General features: G+C 37.6%; 1 protein-coding gene across 2 annotated transcripts in view; it reads left to right on the top strand.

Moving 5' to 3' along the window:
• The window catches only part of TRPC6 (transient receptor potential cation channel subfamily C member 6), a 92086-nt gene extending 75606 nt beyond the window's left edge, over positions 1 to 16480 (top strand). For both annotated transcript variants that reach the window (XM_069883486.1, XM_069883485.1), the window contains 6 exons: positions 1110 to 1374; positions 3059 to 3254; positions 4943 to 5146; positions 12888 to 12971; positions 14651 to 14726; positions 15562 to 16480. In XM_069883486.1, coding sequence (XP_069739587.1) covers positions 1110 to 1374; positions 3059 to 3254; positions 4943 to 5146; positions 12888 to 12971; positions 14651 to 14726; positions 15562 to 15713 — 977 coding nt within the window. In that variant the 3' untranslated portion in view covers positions 15714 to 16480. The remainder of the gene's footprint in view (positions 1 to 1109; positions 1375 to 3058; positions 3255 to 4942; positions 5147 to 12887; positions 12972 to 14650; positions 14727 to 15561) is intronic.
• Positions 16481 to 17468: the final 988 nt, after the last annotated feature.

Below are 17468 nucleotides of genomic sequence, written 5' to 3'. Positions count from 1 at the left end.
ATGAATATGTGATAACTGAGCCTTGTTACGTCTTAAACAAGAGTCATTCATTAATTCGTCATGATACTTGAATAATTGCATGGCAGTAAGTTCCTTGAAGAATATAATTTTAATAACAAATTAGTATTTTGGTATTTTTTTATATATTTTATATATTTGGTATATTGGTATTTTTCCAAATACCAATGATTGCTTCCATTGCAGTATAAATTATTTGTTTCATTTTTTGACATTTGTGATAGAATAAACACAGGTGACAACACTCTACTGGGATGTGGGAAACTGGGAAACCCATGCAAGGTAAACCTCTTCTGTTAGCCTGAAGCACAGCAGAGAATTAAAGTTGAGAATTAAACTTAAGCCTCCCACCTCATGGGAGAATGCCTTAACCTCTGATTAGGGTGTATCCTGAATGGTATTGCTTTGGATTTAATCTTCTGGCACTTTTCTATAAATATATATTTAAGTACAGGTTTGAACCTGAACATTCCTATTTTCAGTTCAGTGTGTTCCCTTTCAAACTGCAGTGTCATGTTCACCTATGGTCGAGGGGATGTTCAAGTAATTCACACATGTGGATTAGCTTCAACAGAAGGGATTGATAGAAAAGGTGATGGAAATGGGTGTTTGATGTATGCCAGGAAAGGGTCATTACCATATCACTATGAGTAAAAAGGGGGAGTAGATAGAAAAGAAGTAGAGAAACGTTATTGTTCCCGCAGTTTTGAAGCTGTGGATGGCCTTTAATGATCAAAACAGTTCCATTTGGATTGCTCAAATAAATCACGATTCTAATTTACTTTATTGAATTTTCATCACCTCCCACTGTAAGCTGAATTTTACTTAAATTCTCTAATAGGTTGAACTTCAAATCCCAGAAAGTTACCTCAGTGATCTTACAGCTCATCTTTATAGTGGAGATTTAATAAGTACAGTCAATGGAGCTGTCACACAGGTTTAGCACTACTAGCTCAATTCCATTGGGTAAACATAAGTGAATAGTGCTAGGAATTCTTCCTTCGGTTCCAGCTGCTGTTCCAGAAGGACCTTCTACAGATCTGCACAGGTATCTTGAAATACTGACAGAAATTCTCATCTCTTGTTTCTAGCCAGAATAAACTGGGATCCGTCCGATCCTCAGATAATATCTGAAGGCCTGTATGCAATTGCAGTAGTATTAAGTTTCTCCAGAATTGCCTACATCCTACCAGCTAATGAAAGCTTTGGACCACTGCAGATATCACTGGGCAGAACTGTAAAAGACATCTTCAAATTCATGGTGATATTTATCATGGTCTTCGTGGCTTTCATGATAGGCATGTTTAATCTCTATTCCTACTACCTGGGGGCAAAACAAAATGAAGCATTTACAACGTGAGTACAACTGATAAGAACTGTAATGATTGTGGGCTGGTTTTTATGGAAAGTCAGTTACTTGCATTGTATGTATTTTTTATTAATTGTTTATAAGGTTTGCGTCTCTTAAAAATTTCTTCTTAATCTTGGATTAAGTAGTAATTTTCTCTCTTACTCTGGTGCTTAAAGGATATATATATATTTAAAATCAGAGGATGAGCTCTTGATCCCAACACTACTATGATAAAACAGGAAAGACAGGCTGGGAAGGTGAGATGTAGTTGCCCCTTACTTGATAGAGCAGCAGGAGTATCTGTACCTCTGCCTAGGATAATAAGCCTGCCAGAGTTTATAGGTCAGGATTAGAGAGCAAACCAACATGGGTGATGGAATGGATGCCTGCTATGGAATGCCTGATCGGAAGTTCTACAAGAAGCTTGTGGCCTTGGTCCTCATGGGGATTTTTAACCATCCTGATATCTGCTGGAGGGACAACACAGCAGGACACAAGCAATATAGGAAGTTTCTAGAGAGCATTGACAATAACTTCCTGACATAGGTGATTGAGGAGCTGATGTGGAAAGGAGCTTTGTGTTACTGACTTTTACAAAAATGTGAAATATTATTGCTAATAAAAAATCTAGTGTTTAAGATAAATCTCTTCAGTGGAAACTCATTCTTTTCCATGTTCTTCAGCCTTTGCCCACCTATTTTCTAACTGTCATGATATTAAAGCTGTAGTTGATCTGAAGTATGTTCAGCCAGGAAGCAAACTTGGCCAAGAGGGAAAAAATTGTTACTACTATTTTAGTATTATTAGTTCACACAATAGATAAAGTGGCTAAAACTATAATTCACAGATGCTATACTGGTAAAATATTAGAAGCAGAAGAGTAAATTCACAACTGGAAATTGAAAGTTTCTTTTAACTTCTTTTTTAACAATAACACAATAAAATCCAAAATGTGCTTTGCAATGCTACTGCATTTTTGGACCTGGGGAACTGAGAACTCTTCATCAAAGCAAGAGAAGATATGTCTTCAGGCAGATGGAGATAGATAGGAAAAGATATTTCAGAAGTGTGGACTTACGTTTTATGTATACATATAAAAAAACTGATTGAAAGTAAATACATGTATTTAAATGAACTAACCTGAAAAAAAACCCTCAGTGTCCCCACACCATAGCTTATTACCTTTACCCTGGTTTTCTGGAGTAGTGAAAACTCAACTAGAGGATTATGGTCTGTGAGACTTGTTGTTGGAAAAATCCTGATTTGCAGTCAGACATCCTATCTTCTTCACAGTTTCACACTGCAAGTCATAGTAATTGGGAAATAATACTAAGTGAACTAGTTGTGCAATTAAATTAAAGTATTTACTGGTTAATTATTTACATTCACATCACCAGCAAACAGGCACCATGTAGTTAACAAGTGAATCATTGTAATATATTTTGGAGAATGCATATGTAATTCCTAAACTGAATCAAATGTTTTTATTGGAATCTTACATTATGGCGTAGCCTGTATCTATGAAATTCTACAGTCACTTGTTCTGCATGTTATCACTATGGTAGAGTTCAAGATTATGATAATCGAAGAATTTGTTCACGCTATGAAAATTGTAACTGGCAGTTTATACAATAAAAATAAACAGCTTTTCTTCAATAACATATGCATGTGTTCAATTTCTCCCTTTAGTGTTGAAGAAAGTTTCAAGACATTGTTCTGGGCTATATTTGGACTCTCAGAAGTTAAATCAGTTGTCATCAATTATAAACACAAATTTATTGAAAATATTGGTTATGTGCTTTATGGAGTCTATAATGTTACCATGGTCATTGTCTTACTGAACATGCTTATCGCAATGATCAACAGTTCATTCCAGGAAATTGAGGTAAAAATCCCATTTCTGGTGGGTTATCACCACATTTAATCTTATAGCTAGTTTTTTAAATCTTCTTCTTGACATCTTATTTAAGAAAAATAGCACATAGGCTTTTGTAATATAGTAGAACAAAATATTAATTCCGTTGTAGGACAAAATATTACTTCCACTGTACATTTTTATTATATTTTTTGAAATTATGGAAATTACCCCAAAGCATGTGCTTGCAATAGGAAGAACTAGACTGGACTAAGAAGCTGCTGTTGAATTATGTTATGTTCCTGAAGAGGATGGGGTACATTGTGTGAATCTTTCATTTGCCTGTTACTACCTGTTATCATGTAGTTATTATTTGAGTATTATCCCTAATGCTGCAAGGATGGTCTTGTTTCCTATGCCTTGAACTTGCAAGCAAGTCTAAAATATGCTTTTTTCTTCTATTTAAACAATTATTGTTCTAATCTTCTGTGGTGAACAAAACTTTACCTGAGAAAGTAGTCAGAGGGCACTTTTGCATCCCATGGAAAACAGAGGGCTAAATCATTATCGTTGTTTAGGAAAAAAAACAAAAACAAAAAAAAAGAAACGGATGTCTAGGAGCTAGGTCATCTCAGGCTTTCCTAAGGTGATGCCCTTGCCCAAAGCAGCAGACTCACGTTGCCTCACATGGCTTTGGTACCAGGTTTTGGGCTCTGATCTGGGGCCATAGCATTGTTCAGCTTAAGCAACAGCAACACACATCTAGGGAGGTTCAGATTCTTCTGACTCAGGAAGCCACAGAACAAATGATTATCAGGTTCAGGGCAATAAACAGGCTGTTATCCAAAAGTATGGTGACTTGACACAAACAGCTCCTAAAACCACCTACAGCAATATTGAGTCACATGCTTGAACGTGACGTCAGTCCCTTCTGTAAAAAACCCTCTTGAACTTTACAGAGAGAAATAAAGTGAGTGTTTTGAGTATTGTAAATGTTAAATATAAACCATGGTGATGATACCATACCTGATTTACTCATATATTCCAGCAAGTGGAAGGAATTGGGCAAGATTCACTTAATATTTTTTAGCTTCATGTTAGAAGTAATAGAGTAAAATTGTAATTTAAAACTCTGACACTCTGTCTTCTTCACAAAAAATATAATAGTCTAGCTGCAATTGAAGAAACCAATAAGATAAGAAATCAGAACTGGTAGCCTTATTGAGAGATTTACATATTTTTATATTAGCATTGGATTTTTCGTTTTTATTTACTGAGCATGACAGTGTTACAAGCAAGCAAGCTACTCCGTCAAGCCCCAGTAAATGAGCATGAGTGTTGTCATAAAGCTTTAACTTAGGCATTGTATTGTGTGCTTTTAAATCAGAGCTTTAGTTCTTATCAGCCCATTTACAAAGAGTGCCAAACAGAGGTCTGGTTTTGTGATCCTGTTTTGCAGACTACTAGCACTGACTCTGGAGTAAACAATATTTAAATCAAGTCCACTTTGTGCTTGTGTAATTCTATTTTAAATGGATAAATAAAGAACAGTTCCATTCATTGAAATTTGGTTCTCACAGATTATAAACAAGTTCTTGATCTGTTTGAAGTTAACTTCAGCTAATTACATTCAAAACACACCTAAAGTTTAGCTAGAACATATTTAATGGTCAAGGTGGTATTAAAAATGCATTAACAGCCCTGTTTCTGTTTTACAGGATGATGCTGACGTAGAATGGAAGTTTGCAAGGGCTAAACTTTGGTTTTCTTACTTTGAAGAAGGGAGAACTCTTCCAGTACCCTTCAACTTAGTGCCAAGCCCCAAATCTTTGCTGTATCTCCTCCTCAGAATCAAAAAATGGATTTCTAGACCATTTTTGTGCCAAAAGAAAAGCTTTCAGGAAGATGCAGAGATGAACAAGGTAATTGTGTGGTGTTTATACTCACTTCTAATTTTAAAAGAGAAAACCTATTTTAACTTCTTTGTTCTTGTTGACCTGTTTTTCTTGTGAATTTCCCAATGTATTTAGTCCATACTGAAGTGAGTCACTATGTGCAAGCTGAAATTCTAATTTTGTTATTTTTAGTATATTTATCCACATCTGAAATCAGTTAAACTCAAAAATAACATTTTAAGTTTACAGTTCTTACTGCTTCTTTTCACAAAATGAGAAAATAATTCAGGTTGGGAAGGACCACAGGAGATCTCTGGTCCAGCCTCCTGCTCACAGCAGGGTCAGCTCCGAGGCCAGGTTGCTCAGAGCTTCATCCATCCAGACCTTGAAAACCTCCAAGGATGGAGACTGCACAACTTCTCTGGGCAGCATGTGCCACTGCCTTACTGTCCCTCATGGAGAATAAGTTGCTTCTTCTACCTCTCATTTGGATTTGCCTATTGTCTCTCATCTTCCTGTCCTGTAGCACTGTGAAGAGCCCAGCTCCCTCTCCTCAGTGACCTTCACATACACACTGGGTGCTCCTATTAGATGTGCCTGAAGCCATCTCTGCTTCAGGCTGATCAAGCCCAGATTCCCCAGTGTCTTTTCACAGGGCAAGTGCTCCAGCCCCAGACATCTTAGTGATCCTCAGCTGAATTTGCAGCATATTTTAACATCTTTCTCACTGTCCCACAAGTCGCCCAGGTCATTTTCTTCAGAGCTGCTCCCTAGTCAGCCTGTACTCAATCTGTGTTGTTGAAAGAATTGTTGCTTCCCATTGGTCCTTAGTGAAGTTCACAGTGTTCCCATCATCATCCTAGATGGCATCCCTGTCCTCATGTCTATCAGCTGCCTCCTGTCAAATTTGGCTTTGTCTGCAAACTTTACAGGAGTGAGCTCCAACACCTCTGACACATGTTCATTAATAAAGATGTTTAAAGGGCAGATCCCAAGGTGAGACCCCTGTGCTACACTCCAAGCACAACCAGCCAGCCAGGATTTTGCCCATCTAGTTGCCCAGCCATCCAGACAGTAACATCCTAATGTGAGCACAAGAATATTATAGAATCCAGTGTTAAAACTCTTGCTGAAGTCAAGGTAAGTGACATCTTTTACTCTTCATAAACCCACACTTACTGCTACCGGTCACCATGTGGTCTTCTGTTTGCCAAGAAATGTGCCTCAAGAGGGCTCAGTCCATTGTTTAACCAGCTTGGGTGGTCTGTGTTTGTCCAGATCATTCTTTTCGGCCTTTTTTGAAGATGGGTTTGACATTTGTCTTTCTCCAGCCTTTGGGGACCTCTCCCAATCTCCATGACCTTTCAAAGGTGATAGCATCTTTGCAAAGATTTCCTCTGCTCTCATGCTCCCATGGATGCAACCCAATGCAGTGGACTTGCCTGGGTCAAATTCTCTCAATTAACCCCTGATTTGACCACTCTCCACAGTCAGTCGTTCTCTTCCACCCCAAACCCCTTCACTAAGCACAGAGGGCTTGCAAACTGTTGGTGAATCATGAGGCAGAGAAGGCATTAAGTCCCTCAGCCTTAGCCGAGTCCACTGTCACCGAGCCTTATCTCAGTCTTTGCCCCACTAAGTAACAGGCCCATATCGTTCTTGTTCATCTTTATACTGTTATTGTATGAGTAGAAGTTCTTATTACTGCCCTTGCAAATGTCAGCTTAAGGTGATCTTTGTCTTTCCTAACCCCACATGCCTGAAGAGTTCCTGTCTTCCCCCTTTGTAGACTGTCTTTGCAGCCTGCTCTTGTTGTAAAGCATGATCTGCTTTATGACAAGTACAGTAAAAAGCACTTGAGTTGATTCATTGCTGTATTTCACGGGCTTATTTTAAAGGGTTTCTAGTCAGTCTGTATTTCCTGCTGTGTCTTGGTATATATTGAATTAATTGCTCTAGGAGAACATAGCACATAGTGTGTGGTGTTGGGTGATGCTGAAAGTGTTCGGACTAGCACTACAGTAACATGTTCAGGAAGAAGAGCTTTGCAAGACGACTGAACAGACATAGTGAGTAGAAAGGTGAGCTTTTGATAACACACAAAAATGCAATTACAAGCTTGTCATAGTGGCAGAATCAAATGTGTCATTTATGGAACTTCTAATGTGGAAGGGTCTTTGTAAAAATAACAAGAATTCTAAGCAGAGACCTTCAAGGTTAGGAGTTCTTGAGTCTCTAGCAAGAGTCAGTAGGCTGGGGGTCAGTAGAGAAATAGTTATGCACCTGTCAGCTCTCTGTCATCAGTGTGATAAGCACTTATTAAATCACAGTTATTACTTGAAGAGCAAAAGGGAGAAGAAACTGGTTTCTATCCTAGAAGTTAAAAATAGAGTTCTAGGGAAAAATTCTGTGCCTCTGACAAGCTTCTGCCCTTGCTTAAGTTCATAATAGTTTATAAAAACAAACACAGATATTACAAACACTGTCACCAAAGTACAAATTGTTATTAACTTCGGATGTCTCATGTCTGCTACCGGTAAGTTTTCTAGCATTTCCCAGATCTCACTTCGTTTTATTTGAGAAATATAATCCTAATGTATTTAAGACCTGTAAGAGGTGATACTGCATTTGCTCGTGCTTTTAATGATTCCAAAATTTGCAAAACTTTTTGTCAAGCTTCTTGAAGGAAATTGATTTCATAATTCCCATGACTGATAAGTTCATCCCTGAAAAATCATGACTTTAAGGACATGTATAAAAACTTCAAATATAGTAATGGTGAGAAACAACTAATCAAAGCATTTTTTTTTAATTCATTTCATTTGTGACTTCAGAAAGTGCATGAGTGAGAAACTTGTTTTTAATAACTTTTAAAAATTAAATTTCTATTCCCATAGAATAGATACTCTTAAAAATCCCATTTTTGCACCTTAAGGAAAGAAGTTTGATTTTTAACATTCCTTTCCAATTTCTATTCAAACTTAGCAATTTAGATGGGTAGAAAGGTACAAATTGTAGTAATCACCAGTTCTAGACAAAACAATAAAAGTTGTGTATCCTTTTACAGCAGTCCTTCTGAAAGAGAACTTTGAGGATGCAGTTGAAAAACATAAAGCAGATGAGTAACATGATTAATTCCTCAGTTTTTGCAGCAGAGTGACTGATAACTGCCCCATGATTACATCTTTACTTACCTTTTGGAGTGCCACATACTGTGGAGCTGATGTTGTCTGAATCTGTCAGATGCTGCCGTCTTTTGCACCTCTAAAAAGTCATTAACATTTTTTTGTGTCACATTTTGATACGCTGTCGATTATTCGTTACTGTTGAGACTGTTCTGTGGCATCTTATCACTGTCTACAACTGAGAAGAAATGGCCTCAAGGTGCATAAAAGGAGGTTCAAATTAGACATCAGGAAAAAGTTCTTCACCAAAAGGGTTATCAGGCACTGGAACAGCTGTCCAGGGAAGTGCTTGAGTCACCATACCTGGAGTTATTTAAAAGATGTGTAGGTGTAGATGTGGTGCTTAGAGACGTGGTTTAGTGGTGGGTTTGGCAGTGTTAGGTTTATGGTTGTAGTCCGTGATCTTAAAGGTCTTTTCCAACCTCAATGATTCTATGATTCTGTGATCTTCTCAAAGGCATTCTCGGGCTTTATGGAAGTCCCATGCTGAGCAGGTTCATGCTGCTGTGACTGCTGAGCAAGAAGTTACTAGTGCAAGAGGCTTCTATAAAGACAGTGAGCTGTGCAAGGACAAGAAAAGATTTGGCAAGACCAGACCTAAGATTTCATGGCTGTGTCTGTGCTAGTAAATGTCACTGGGAGCTTATCTGGGCACTGAGGCCAGTTCAGGAGTGACTTGCCCAATTCAAGTAGTTTTCCTCCCGAAGTAAGGTTGCTGCGAGCTGTTGTCCCTAGACCATTCCAGCTGCCAGACTGTGCCTAGGGAAAGAGTCAGTTGCTCTGGTGCAAATCCTACTTTGGAGGACAGTAAAAGTTTACCAATAGAAGACATTGCACTGCAGTACCCAGAAAAGTTAACAAACCCTTGCGTTTACTGATTCAGACACAGCCTGTGGGTCTTTCTCTTGCAGAGCCTGCATCTTCTCAGTGTTAAAACAGGAGCAGCACCAGATCAAGCATGAAGACAAGAACTAAGATGAGAAGGGGGAAAATTCTAGCCCTAAAGCCAGCTCTGCCCTAATTACAGTTGGCAGAAAACAAAGCCAAATGCAGACAATGCTAAAAGGCGAGTGGTTTGCAGAGCTGTGTTCAGAGTATAGCATGCCAGAAACAAATTTCTTGAGACATATCTACATATAATACTAAAGATTGTGAAGTTCTTTCAGGCTAGAAAGTTCTTTTGTTTCAGGCTGGAAATGATGTTTTAAACATCAAGTGAACAAGGAATTAAATCTTGGCAATCTCTGCCACCAAGTGGTCATTCAGCAATGTGCATTAGATGGTCTGTCCTGTTACTGTTAACACACAAGCAGATTTAAAGAAGTTACACACTTCTGCTTTTCCTGCCAACTTTTGAGATGCATTCTGTAGTTAATTAAAACTATGTTATTCTGTGCAAAAAAATGCAGGGTGCTGAAAGGTTGAAGTTAAGATAAAGATATTATAGTACGTGTGGTTTTGTAAGTTTGCAGTGTCTTATTTTACCCATTCCACCACATATTACCAATTTTTCTATTTCAAATGAAAATCAAACTTTAGTTAAGCATTAGATTAATTTTTGAAGTGAACCAATGTAACATAAATTTGAAACTGGAAACCAGCATGACAGTTTACATTTACAATACAAATTAAAATGCATAATACCTTTTTCAAAATACGTAATTAAATCGAATGAATTTGTAGTTTATATGTAAACTGATTAGTAACAAGATCATAAATGGTGTCAGAGCTGAAAAAGCAGGAAGATTTTTTCTCTCTTTTAATCTAGTATCATAGAATCATAGAATAACCAGGTTGGAAGAGACCCACCGGATCATCGAGTCAAACCATTCCTATCAAACACTAAACTGTGCCCCTTAGCACCTCATCCACCCGTGCCTTAAACACCTCCAGGGAAGGTGACTCAACCACCTCCCTGGGCAGCCTGTTCCAGTGCCCAATGACCCTTTCTGTGAAGAATTTTTTCCTAATGTCTAGCCTAAATCTCCCCTGGCGGAGCCATTCCATCTTGTCCATTGAGGCCATTCCATCTTGTCCTGTCCCATGTCACTTGGGAGAAGAGGCCAGCACCCTCCTCTCTACAATCTCCTTTCACGTAGTTGTAGAGAGCAATGAGGTCTCCCCTCAGCCTCCTCTTCTCCAGGCTAAACAACCCCAGCTCTCTCAGCTGCTCCTCGTAATAAATAGTAATAAAGGTGAGGCCAAATGGAGTGTTACTAATTCTAAAATCCTGAAAGATACAGTAATTACACAGTTGTGTAAACTCACTAGCCACTATTTCTACTATAAATCAGATACATATTAAGTTAAATGTTTAGATAAACAAGTTTTCTTAAATATGTTCAAAACATTTAAGGTAGTTTTATTCAAGCAAGAAAAAGTAACAATAACTTAATCTTTTTATACATCTTTAATTCAATTTCCATGCAAATTCCAGCCAATAAGTTAAATATTAATTATTTGTGTATTTATTTATATTTTACTATATATCTTTTAACATTATTTTTGCTTAGTCAAGTAAACATAATTTGAATAGACATTTAATGTTTTTAAAAGTATCTGTATATAAATATTACTAATCTTTGTAAAGAGCAAAAAGAAAATCCAAATTCAGTGTAAACTTTATATTAGTTGTAAATTGATGTATTTTGCCAAAAAACATACTCTTTTCTTCAGGAAAAAAAACCTGCTCTGATGATGGATGTCCATGCCCATGGTAGAGTGGTTGTACTTCATGACCTTTAAAGGTCCCTTCCAACACAAACTATTCTATAATTTTATGAAATGCTAAACAAAACCTGGAAGTATTTCAATTATTTCCTGTTTGTAGTTTCATGAAGATTTATTTGCTTTATTGTTAAAGTGAATAAAAATTTATTTGGAATTCTAGAAAAGTGGAATATTTCTAAGGAACAAGCTTTGCTGCAGCTGTGATAACTGAGAATTTTAATTGCTGACCTCACTGCTGGTTAAACAACTGAATCTGGTGCCTCATTCAGCCTTTTCATACCTGTGTAATTCCCAGCTTTAGCCTTTGTGTTAGTATCTGTATGTTAGAACAAAGCCCCGGTAAAGCTCTCTGACCTGTTTTTACAATTTTCTAATTGAGATCTGGTGAATATTTATCACATATTCTATGTTCCTATTTACATTTATTATCGAAGTCCAGCCATTCCCATTAAAATAAGTGCATTCTGGAAGAAAAAGACTTCCTAGTATTTTAAAATACTGTGTTCACTGATGGATCAACACAAGCAGCCAAGAGTCCTTCTCATCTTTTAAAAATCCGTAGACTTAGAAGTTTACCCCTCATCCTGAGATGCATCATCAGTTTAGTTGCAGGAGAAATGGCCATATGAAGGTTTTAGCCTTCGTTAGCATCAAGCATTTTGTTGCGGGCTCACTTGATGTGTGACGTGCCTGTACAGCTACATAAGCACCTAACTCTCCCTGCTTTCCTCCCCATCAAACTGTATCTCAGCACATCCTACATACTACTTAATAAGCTTCGAAGTGCCCCATTTTGCTTGTGTGTAGGTGCTCAGTGCTTTGCGACACAAAGATAACCAACGCAGAGAACCCCGCTGGATCTCACAGGATTTGAGGCACTGCAATAACAGCCCCATGTTTTAAAATAGTAAAAATTTTACTGGGCCATGTATAATTACAGAGAACTGACTTTTTAAGGACAGTCTCATTTATTCCTCATCCAGATCAATCATGATTTATATTTCATTTTTTTAAAAAAAAAAATTCTTGCACTACTACTCATTGAACTGGCCCTATTATCAATCTAGAGTAATATCATTCATTTCTTTAACAGTTGCTATTCACTTTTACTGCCACCTTATCATTCAGCTTGAGTCTCAGATCACCATTTTGTGATGATTTAGTCCTTCTCAAAGATGTAGATCAGTCATGAAGCCTGCAGATTGTATCCTTGGTGTTTCATTGGGAACTGATGCTCTTCCCATTCAGCATATGTAGTAAAAAAGATGCTACTGGGAAATGTCAGCTGATAATTTTGTGAACCCTGGCATGAAATGCTGAACCAATTACGTCCAGCCATTAGTGCTAGTTAGGGGAGAAGTAAACTCCTCGTGTATTTTGTGTTAGTGGTGGTAATGCTAGTTGCTGGCAAATGCTTTGGAAAGAAGAAAAAAGGTGAAGCTGCCACCTCTCCTTCTTCCTTGGTGTCTCCCTCATCCATTGCCTACAAAGCTGTGCACAACCAGTGCCGCCTTCCTCCTGATGTGAATCCCCCTCCTGTGGCATGAGGGAAAGTCAGCATGGAGGCGAGTGCTCTGCTCTGATCTTCTGGGTGTTTTAGGAGCAGGTGAGAGGCAAAATAAAGGGAAAAAAAAAACCTCCCAGTTCTCACTTTCCTACATGTCAATCTAAAAGAGGCTGTTTCAGCTTTTGAAATTAAATTCTGCACAGGTATGAGGACTTTACCCCAGTAATTTAATACTCCCCAAACTGAGCTTAACAGTTAATGTTCTGTCATACGATATATGTATGAGGTAATTTAACCATATTGTTCTTCTATTTATTTTGTACTATAAATAATGTTTTCATTTCAGCTTGGTCAAAGGAAGCAATCAAGTATAAGAAGCTCAGATGAAGTCCACTTAAACAGTTTAAACAATCCTCCAAGGCAATACCAGGTAAAAAACTGGTTTCTTTTCAAACAAAGTCAAGAAGTAGCAGGACTGGCAGATCAGACTGACAGCATGAGGATGGTTTTGAATTTATGTTAAACAACAGGAATCAAGGATAAATATACAAACTTTGTACATATCTGAAATAAATGCAAAGATTTAGGTATTTGCAGTACAGTCAGGGTGGTTTTGACTCCTCTTTGTTTCTTAAATGCTGGTCTCATGGTGCAATATTTTAAAGTGAAATACTGAAAAGTGTTTCCAGTTTTAGAGACAGGCTGAGTCCTCAGCTGCACAGTGTGTATTTAAAAAAAAAAAAAAAAAGCAAAATCTTACCATTCCATCTACTGAAGCAGTTTAGCTTATGGGACCACACCTCTGTGTTGTAATACTTCAAGCACTGCAAATATCTTTCAGCCTTTATGCTGTCAATACAGTCTGTTTATCCTTTGCCTCCTAAACGACCATAACGAGCCTTTGTGCAGTTAAGCATAAAGAGACTCAGCATAGTCTACATAAAGCCCAGCTGTTCTGTTCCAGAGGCTATTCCTTTCCTTCCTGTAAAACTACAAGTGGAAAGAAACAGGCAAGAGCTGCTTGGGCAATAGAACAAGGTAGTCTGAATGCAAAAATGGAATAGAAAAAAAGCGTGGAATTGAGTTTGCCTTTTTAAATCATAAGATATTATCCTGCAAAAGAGATAAAAAAACTCTCTGACTTCTTCACAGCTGCTTTCATTATGATTCAGTGATAGATAATACCACAGTGTCATCCCATAAATATGAGTATGTTGCTTTGTATTTGAAACATTTGTATATTATTAGAATAAACAGTACAGCTGCTGACTTTGCAAGTACGACTGTGGTGATGGTCTGGAACCCCTAATCTGGGATGACTCACCTCACAGCCTCCTCTGGTCATGTCTATTACTGTGGAGACAAAACAGACATATAAATCTGTACATATTTTCCATCTTGCAGTGAAACCCAAAAAGTATTGTCATGGGTTATACCATATGAAAATATTACATCCAAAGATAGATCCTGAAAGGTAATTAGATACATTGTTCCTGTTAAAGTAATTTGAACTAGTGGAAGAATCGGGAGCAGAGTTCATTTTTCCCAGAAAAGCAAAATTTGCATCTGAACTAGGTGGCCTAGGTTCCCCTTATTTTTAGCAGACCAGGTAGTCATTCTAATTGTGTGATTTACTTGAACAATGTTAGCAGTCCTAGATGAACTGTCCTCTTAGGTTTGCTTTTTGTCTCCACAGAGGGAGTTAAAGGTGACTGCCACAGATATGGATGTTTAAAATAGAAACTATCTGTATTTGGTTAGATGAGTCCCAGTGAGGTGCTTATGTGAGTCTTAGAATATGAGCCTCATTTTCTCTAAGCCTTAATTTGTGAAAAGGTAACTTATAAAATCAACAAGCTTTGTGAATGGTAACCTTTGTAAGATGTATTTAATTTTCTAGCTTTCATGTACATGTATGTGTAGGATAATAAAGTCTAAATATCTGCTGCAGATGAAGGCAGAGATTTTTACATTTGTATTTCTTTAAACTGGCAAGTCTTACAGTGGAATGTCTGAAAACAACAGAAGATAACAGAACGCGTATGTTAAAATCTTATAGCAATACTAGAAAGTCCAACTACAAAAACTTCTTTTCTTTCTTCTCTGCAGAAAATAATGAAGCGTCTCATTAAAAGATATGTACTGAAAGCTCAGATAGATAAGGAAAGTGATGAAGTCAATGAAGGTGGGTATGTTGGTAAATTGTATGTTTATCTCTAATCAGAGAATCAAAACAGACTAATTAAAGTGGTTGCATTTGCCCCTTGAAAAATATTTCCAAGTTGATTAATCTTCTTCTCATGCTTGCAGGTGCAAGGTGTAGAATTAACATGAAATTGAAGATCAGTAAGAGATGGTAGAATCACAGATGTGGTTTTCTATCTCTGCTCTCGTGTCAGAAACCATGATTGATCTGACACCTTCTTGTGAAGAGTGTTGCCACTTCTAGTACTGCCTGTGTATTTCCCACAGGCTGGTTTGGGGCACTCCATTAGGAATTCTTCCTTATGTGGCAGAGACATACATGGTGATACGTGTGCTTCAGCCTCTCTTTTTGGTGGTTTTTTTTTTTGGTGTGGTCTAGTAGCTGGAAACAGACTCAATGCACTTCACAGAAATGTTGTCTTCTGTTTGCAACCCTCTGTTGCTTGAAAAACTCAGTGCAGTAGGAAAAGGAGGGGACCACTCTCCTATAGACAGCAAGAGGCCTTGTTGCTGGCCAAGAGGACTCAGGCACTCTTGATATGAATGCTCTCTCTTCCATCTAACAGATGATTTAGGTTTTGTTAATTGATGTGATCTCTCACACTTTTGCCTTAAGGTTTGTTTGTTTCCCGAACTGCATTTTCATATTCCTGTTCCTGTCCCTAAGCCACCATTCATCAATGCATCATAGAACATCCACGTTTTCTGCTTCAACAAAGAAATCTGGAGAAATCCCACGATAACTGTGAGACATTTGGATATGCTGGTTTTCTCCTTTGTTTTTCAATAGTGTGATCTTCTAACATTTTTTACAGGTGAACTGAAGGAAATTAAACAGGACATCTCAAGTCTCCGATATGAACTCCTTGAGGAAAAATCTCAGAATTCTGAAGACCTGGCAGAACTTATAAGGAAACTTGGGGAGAAACTGTCAATTGACTCTAAGGAAGAAGGAAGCAAGAGATAACCTAAACAATTAGAAATGCAACAGAACATTAAAAATTCACTTAAAGCCATATTTCTGTTTTTCTCAAGTCTAGCTCATATTTCTACAACACATTCGGAAATTAAATGAATCCAATTCTGTTTTGAAAAACCACAGCGGCAAATTCTCTAAGTCTGTGGTAGAGAGGAAGTGCCACTTGAGTGAAGATATTTATTTATTCTTTACCTGCTGAAGAAGAGTTAATTTTAGATCATTTTAATATCCAATTTACCTCATTTACAATTCCAGTGGAATCTTACTAAGCCCAGTCATGAAAGATTAAAAGCATAAATCTGAACTTTTCCTATGTTAACTGGTTATTTTTGCAAATTTCCTTTTCTAGACATTCTTAACATATATTTTAGTAAAGAAAATGATGAAAATTCCAGGCTTTTACATATTTATATCAAAAGCTATTTAATTTTTCAAAATTTCTCAGCTTGCAAAAAAAAAAAAAAGCATCACTGCCTTTCTTATAAATGTGCAGGATATTAAAGTACTTTATTTGAACATTTCCTTGAAGAAGTAGATAGCAGAATACTCAGAGCACAGTGTTATACTTTTCCCTACTTATTCCTGTCACCACAGAACTATCCTGAAAGTTACCTAGGTTTTAGCAGGGGGTAGTGCATTAAGAAAAAAATATTTGTCACCAAGTGTATTGATAGGCCATTACCAAGGCCTGAAGAAAACTTCTTTAATCCAAATAATTAATCCTTGAAGTCCTAATCTGTTCCAGAATTCCAGAATTGCCAAGTTCTCCAGCTTTTATGTCCAGAACTAAAGCCTGCAAACTGCAGGGTAGGCAGTTGAATGTAAAGCTGGTAACTTGCTTATTTCAGGTGGAAGATACTAAAATATTAGGTGCAAATCCTCTTTCTGAGTTCTGGAAATTCCATGCATTGGGGACCTTGTTTCCTCGCAGTTAAACTTGGCTAAATTTCTGAATTATATTCAGACCTATCCTTAGCAAACAAAAGCATGAAATTCCAAAAGTTCATCAAATATCATCTATGGATTTGTGTCCCTTGTCCTTTTTTTTCCACTGGAGAAAGCTCAGCTCCTGTGCTGTATTCCCTAGGACTCCTTCAGTGAAGAACGTTCAGACCATGTTGGCAACAGCAGCCTTCAACACTTCCACCCGGCTCTTCTGCAATGTCTTCTATGTCTTCTGCTAAGCTGGACGAGAGGTAGCCAATAGTGTGGCTCACTTATAGCTGCGTGGCTGGCCAGCTAATATGTAAATGCAGGACAGTCAGCTGGTTTCTGTCTCTCCAGAAAGATACAGGCAAACTTCCATCTAATTCCCATCTTGGACAAGAGGGAATGGCCTTAAATTGTGCCAGGTGAGGTTCAGATTGGACGTTAGGAAAGATTTCTTCACCAAAAGGGTTATCAAGCACTGGAACAGGCTGCCCAGGGAGGTGGTTGAGTCCCCATCCCTAGAGGTATTTAAAAGACAGGTAGATTAAGTGATAGGGATATGATTTAGCAATGGACAGGTACGATTGGGCCTGATAGTCTCAAAGATATTTTCCAACATAGTGATTCTATGTTTCTATGATTTAATTTTTCCCTCAGTTAATACAGTAATTTGGGTTTCTTCTGACAGTCACTAGCTCTGAGACTGCCAGAGGCATATATTACATTGAGGATCTATGCTTCTTTTTAAGCTTTGTTGAAATTAGTGAAAGGGCTGTGAAAAAACGTAACAGGAACATCAAGATGTATAATGCA

Source organism: Phaenicophaeus curvirostris, chromosome 1 (genome assembly GCF_032191515.1).
Source record: "Phaenicophaeus curvirostris isolate KB17595 chromosome 1, BPBGC_Pcur_1.0, whole genome shotgun sequence".
NCBI classification, from domain to species: domain Eukaryota; kingdom Metazoa; phylum Chordata; class Aves; order Cuculiformes; family Cuculidae; genus Phaenicophaeus; species Phaenicophaeus curvirostris.
The sequence above is the reverse complement of the archived record's forward strand: the minus strand, read 5'-3'. Positions and strand labels throughout refer to the sequence as shown.